Source organism: Primulina eburnea, chromosome 3 (genome assembly GCF_022965805.1).
Source record: "Primulina eburnea isolate SZY01 chromosome 3, ASM2296580v1, whole genome shotgun sequence".
Classification (NCBI taxonomy): domain Eukaryota; kingdom Viridiplantae; phylum Streptophyta; class Magnoliopsida; order Lamiales; family Gesneriaceae; genus Primulina; species Primulina eburnea.
In genome coordinates this window covers 30789606-30795395 of record NC_133103.1, presented here as the reverse complement: position 1 = coordinate 30795395, position 5790 = coordinate 30789606, and the positions used below count along the sequence as shown (strand labels likewise).

General features: G+C 39.9%; 2 protein-coding genes across 2 annotated transcripts; both read right to left on the bottom strand.

Moving 5' to 3' along the window:
* Positions 1 to 585: 585 nt before the first annotated feature.
* LOC140827247 (uncharacterized) lies at positions 586 to 1689 on the bottom strand. Its single transcript, XM_073189883.1, has 2 exons — positions 1485 to 1689; positions 586 to 1037 (listed from the first exon to the last, which is right to left on the bottom strand). Exons 1-2 carry the CDS (start codon positions 1687 to 1689, stop codon positions 586 to 588), a joined length of 657 nt encoding a protein of 218 aa, XP_073045984.1.
* Positions 1690 to 1746: 57 nt separating this feature from the next.
* LOC140827246 (uncharacterized) lies at positions 1747 to 4794 on the bottom strand. Its single transcript, XM_073189882.1, has 4 exons — positions 4247 to 4794; positions 3702 to 3988; positions 3015 to 3317; positions 1747 to 2282 (listed from the first exon to the last, which is right to left on the bottom strand). The coding sequence occupies exons 1-4, from the start codon at positions 4792 to 4794 to the stop codon at positions 1747 to 1749; spliced, it is 1674 nt and encodes a 557-aa protein (XP_073045983.1).
* Between the last annotated feature and the right edge of the window lie 996 nt (positions 4795 to 5790).

The window sequence follows — 5790 nt, the reverse complement described above, 5'->3', positions numbered from 1 at the left end:
TTCTTCACTTTTATAAACTAATACACCAAGAACAACCAAAATTCGAAGCCAAAAGCTTACCTAAAACCGAATCAAAGTCACGCACCTAGCTGCTGGAAATCATGATGATCGAGCTCAATTCCTTCCAATTCATAGCAAGAAAGAAGCTAATAGAATGGAGGAAGAAATTTTGCTAAGCTGCTGCACTATTCTCCGACCATCGGTGGCGCTACGCGACTGAAGCAGAACCAAGAGAGGAACGACGAGTTGCAAAGCTGGGGAAAGAGCTTTCTGGAATTGAGTGATTCTGATTTCTCAAATGGGTTGGGGTTATTAAAATAAAATGGTAATGGGCTGGGCCAATTTAGTAATTGGGACTCACAATCTCCCCCACTAAATAAAAGATTTCGTCCTCGAAATCTAACAAACACAACACTGATATCCACAACATTACATCTGATAATACATAGGAAATTCAGAATACATCGCGTAATTCATTGCATTCTCAAACAAATGAGGCCATTCTTGTCGCATCTTTGCCTCTAATTCCCATGTAGATTCTTCTCTTCCATGCCTACTCCATTGCACCAAAACTAGTGGAATTGTCTAGCTCCTGATCTGTCTTTCCTTGCGGTCCAAAATTTTCATAGGATGTTCAATATAGCTAAGAGAACTGTCCAACTCCACATCCACGACATTCAAGATATGAGACGGATCTGGCTCATACTTCCGCAACATAGATACATGAAACACATTATGTATCAAAGACAAACTCGGCGGCAAATCCAAACGATACGCCAATGTGCCAATCCTCTCAACAATCATATACGGACCAATATAACGCGGAGCTAACTTCCCATTATGTCCAAATCTCATAGTACCCCGGAATGGTGATACTTTCAAGAAAACATAATCGCCCACTTGGAACTCTAAAGGTCTACGCCTTTTATTAGCATAACTGGCTTGACGATCTTGGGCTGCTTTCATCCTTTTCCTGATCAATTCAACTTTATCTTTCATTTCTTGAATAAATTCTGGTTTTGACATCTGTCTTTCTCCTACATATTCCCAACATATCGGCGATCTGCACTTTCTTCCATACAAAACTTCAAATGGTGCCATACTGATTGTTGCCTGAAAACTATTATTGTAAGAGAATTCAACCAAAGACAATGATTCTTGCCAACCACCTTTGAAATCCATCACTACCGCTCGTAACATATCCTCTAGAGTCTGGATGATTCTTTCTGACTGACCATCTGTCTGCGGGTGATAGGCAGTGCTCATAGCCAACTTTGAACCCAAAGCTGATTGCAAACTTCTCCAAAACTTCGAAGCAAATCTTGGATCACGATCAGATACTATGGTTACTGGCACACCATGCAATCTCACTATATGATCAATGTACAGTTTCGCCATTTTCAAATAAGTGCAAGTACGATCATACGGAATAAAATGAGCTGATTTAGACAATCTATCAACAATCACCCAAATCGCATCACAACCACGATTAGAACGAGGCAAATGAGTCACAAAATCCATAGCAATGTGCTCCCAGTTCCACTGCGGTACTTCAAGACTATGTAACATTCCACCATGTCTCATCCTCTCAGCTTTAACTTGTTGAAACGTTAAACATTTAGCCACAAAATGAGAAATATCTTTCTTCATACCTTCCCACCAATAATGAGCTCTCAAGGTATGATACATCTTTCGAATTCCTGGATGAATACTGTGCCGACTACAATGTGCTTCCTTTAGTATGGATTATTTCAGATCTATCAAATTTGGAACCACAAGTCTACCATTAAAGCGTAGACTGTCATCTGAAACAACACTAAACTTTTCTGTCTGACCTGTTCGAGACAATTCTTTCAATCTATGAATATGCGGATCGGTCTTCTGTGCTGCTTTGATGCTGGATAAAATCTGTGGCTCAACTTGAATAGATGATACTATAAAGTAGTCTCCACTGATCTGATAAGTCCATCCTGAAGTTCCTAAGTGCTCGTGAACTTTAGAGATAGTTAAAGATGTCAGCATAGCGTTCTGAACTTTCCTGCTGAGAGCATCTGCAACAAGATTCATTCGTCCTGGTTGATACTGAATCTCACAATCAAAGTCATGAACTGGATATCGGGTTTCATGCGGTTTCAACTGACGAGAAGCATATGCATTCACTCGCCCATTTTTCATTAGAACACATCCAAGTCCATTTAGAGATGCATCTGAACAAATAACATATCCACCTGAGCTTGATGGCAAAGCTAGCACTGGAGCTGTTGTCAACTTTTCCTTCAAATCTGAAAACTTGACTCACATTCATCAGTCCACACAAAACGTCGATCTTTTTGCGTTAATTGAGTCATAGGCCTTGCTATAATATAAAATCCTTCAATGAAACGCCTATAATATCCTGCCAATCCCAAGAAACTGCGAATATCAGAAATATTCGTCGGTGTTGGCCAATTGATAACAGCTTCCACTTTACTAGGATCCACTGATACTCCTTGAGCTGATATAACATGACCTAGAAATACTACTCTGTCCAACCAGAAATCACATTTAGAAAATTTTGCATACAATTGCGCTGCTCTAAGTGTCTGGAGGACCAACCTTAAATGTTCTTGATGCTCCTTCCTTGTTTTTGAATAAATCAGAATGTCATCTATGAAGACAATAACAAATCTGTCTATAAATTCTCGAAAAACACGATTCATCAAATCCATAAAAACCGCATGAACATTAGTCAATCCAAAAGGCACAACTAGAAATTTATAATGCCCATAACGCATTCGAAATGTTGTCATCGGAACATCTTTCCTCTCGAACTCAAAGTTGTTGGTAGCCAGAACGAAGATCGATCTTTGAATACACAGACGTACCCTGCAACTGATCAAACAAGTCATCGATACGTGGCAGAGGATACTTATTCTTCACAGTAGCTTTGTTCAACTGTCTGTAATCAATGCACATTCTCATCATTCCGTCTTTCTTCTTGACAAACAATAGCGGAGCTCCCCAAGGTGACATACTTGGTCTAATATAGTCTTTTTCCTGTAAGTCCTGTAATTGCTCTTTTAGTTCTTTCAATTCCGCTGGAGCCAAACGGTTTGGTGCTCTAGAAATAGGATTTGTCCCGGACACCAACTCAATGCTAAAATCGATTTCCCTCTGGGGTGGAAATCCTGTAATTTCATCTGGAAATACATCAGGGAATTCCTTGACAACAGGAATATCAGAAACTTCAAATCTTTTTCCCTGTGTCGCATCAACTGCATAGATCATGAATGCTTCATTTTCTGTCGACAAGATTCTAAACATTTCCATTGCTGAAACTAATGGAATACGTTATTGTGAATCACTACCGTAAAACTTCCATTTACTGCCATAATATGGTCTGAATCTGACAACTCTATGGAAACAATCAACGATAGCTCGATAATTAGACAGAGTATCCATTCCCAGAATACAGTCGAAGTCAGACATATCTAGCTTGATGAGATTAGATATCATAATATTATCATCGAATCTAATCACACAATTCAGAATTATCTCATGAGACATCAAACATACACCGGCATGTGTAGAGACTGACACAGTATCTATCAACGGAATAGTAGCAATCTCATGCTCATCAACAAATACAACAGATACAAATGAATGAGATGCTCTTGTGTATATCAGTATACGAGCATGATGATTAAAAATAAGGCAGATACCTGCAATAACTCCGCCCAGTGCGTCTTGAACTTGATCTTGAGTTAAAGCATGAACTTGAGCCTGTTGTGGCCCTAGGAAACGTTGCTGAACCGAAACTCTAGGCTGAGGATAGCTAGATTGCTGAAAAGACTGAGTCGGAACAAAAGGTCTAGTTGTTGGTCCTCTAAAATCCTGACCAAACTGAGGTTGCTGAAATTGTTGTCTTACTGCATTCGGACATACTCTAGCGTAATGTCCGACTTGCCCACAGATATTACAAGATCCATGAACTCCCGTACACTGAGTGCTGAAATGCTTACCACCACAACGATCACAAAATACTCCAACTAGTGACCCAAATGAACTTCCACGCTGACTGCCGGAACTATAAGAACTACTACGAGTCTATTTCTTGAACTGTTATCCTTTGGCCTTAAATTTTTGCTGCTTTGGTTGCTGATAAGACTGCGAAGGCTGATATGGCAGTAAAGGTCGGTATAGTGGTGCACCAACTGGCATCGGCACATTGCCCCCGAAACTCTGAGGAAAACCTGGTTGAACTGACTATGGTTCTGTCAAAAGTAGACTTGCCTCCACATTCTTGGCTTTCTCTACAGCATCGGCATAATTAACAGGTGCTCCAGCTACTACTAAAGTGCAAATGGTTCGATTCAATCCTTGCATAAAATGCGGTACCTTGTTCCGATCACTGCTAGCAACATGAGGGAGATAGGCAAGAAGCGCTGAAAATTGAGAGGCATACTCCATTACAATCATATTACCCTGAGTCAATCTATTGAATTCAGCTTCCTTGGCCGAATAATACAAAGGCGTTGAATACTCTCGAGCAAACTGAGCGCAAAATACATCCCAAGTAACTCTTTCACCTGATTCTTTCAAAGCTTCCTCAGTAGTTTCCCACCATAACTGGGCTCGGTCTTTTAGTTGACAAATAGCCAACTTAAGATGCAATTCAGGGGTGTACTCCAACATATTGAACAAACGCTTCATACTCTTTAGCCATGCTATAGCTTTCTCACCAACTTCATTCCCAAAGAATCGAGGAGGACGCATGTTCTGAAATCGGGATATGACTAGTTCCATTTCACCCATTCCTCTGGTCAACTGATCCACTTCATGCACGACGTTGACATTTCGTGCTTCACCATGAGGACGACGACCTCGTCTTCCCCAATCAGTCTCGTTAAGTCCTCTTGTAATATCCAAGCTTGGTGATCGGTATGGTTTAGGATTTCTTATGTCTATTGACTATTGGGGTAAGTTTAAGTATAGTTTTGATGTTAAGGATGGCGATTTATGATTTATAGTATTGTTGATGATAGATGTTGTGTAGTTCGATTGTAGCGTCGTTACCATTAAATTCATGATAATTCGTATGTTGAGCCAATTGGTATGTGGCAAATTGGAGTGGTTAGATAAGACATAGAGGTATAACTTTGTTATTTTGAATTTTGTTCAAATCATTGTAGAAGGTAAGCCAAAAGTGCCCCGAAGTGTGTCGTGTGTTTCGACGTTCCTCCAGTGACACATGTTGGGAGATTTAGTATAACGTTTTATCAGACCTCCAAATGATCTGAAATTTTGAGAGGTTCAAGAAAAGACATAGAGCTACAACTTTGTAGTTTACCATGTTTCCAAATTATGAAGGGAAGAGGCGTTTCGGAGGCGATCTTTGGAGAAGCTGTGCGCAGAGTGGTGGTGTTTTAAGGTACAAAATAGGTGGAGACTTCATTTTTCTCTCATTTTTCCTCATTCTTCTCGGGTTCTTCATAGAAAGGAAGCTAGGGTTCCTTTTCCTTTCATTTCCATCCTTTGATTCAAGCATTTTGTTGGAATTTTGAAGTGTGAGCAAGGTTCATGTTGGTTCTAGAAGCTAAGGTAAGCTTTTGGTTTAGTTTATTCTTGGTTTTGGTGTTGGGAGAAATCATGGGTTTGTTGATGGTGTTGGTTTGATGGATTAATTGGTATGGGTTTATGATTATTGAGATGTTAATGGTGCAATTCATGGTTTATTGTTGTAGGTTTTGTACCAAGAGTATAGATTCAAGTGTTCCAAGTGGTAGTAAGTGGAATTTCATTCCTTGTGCT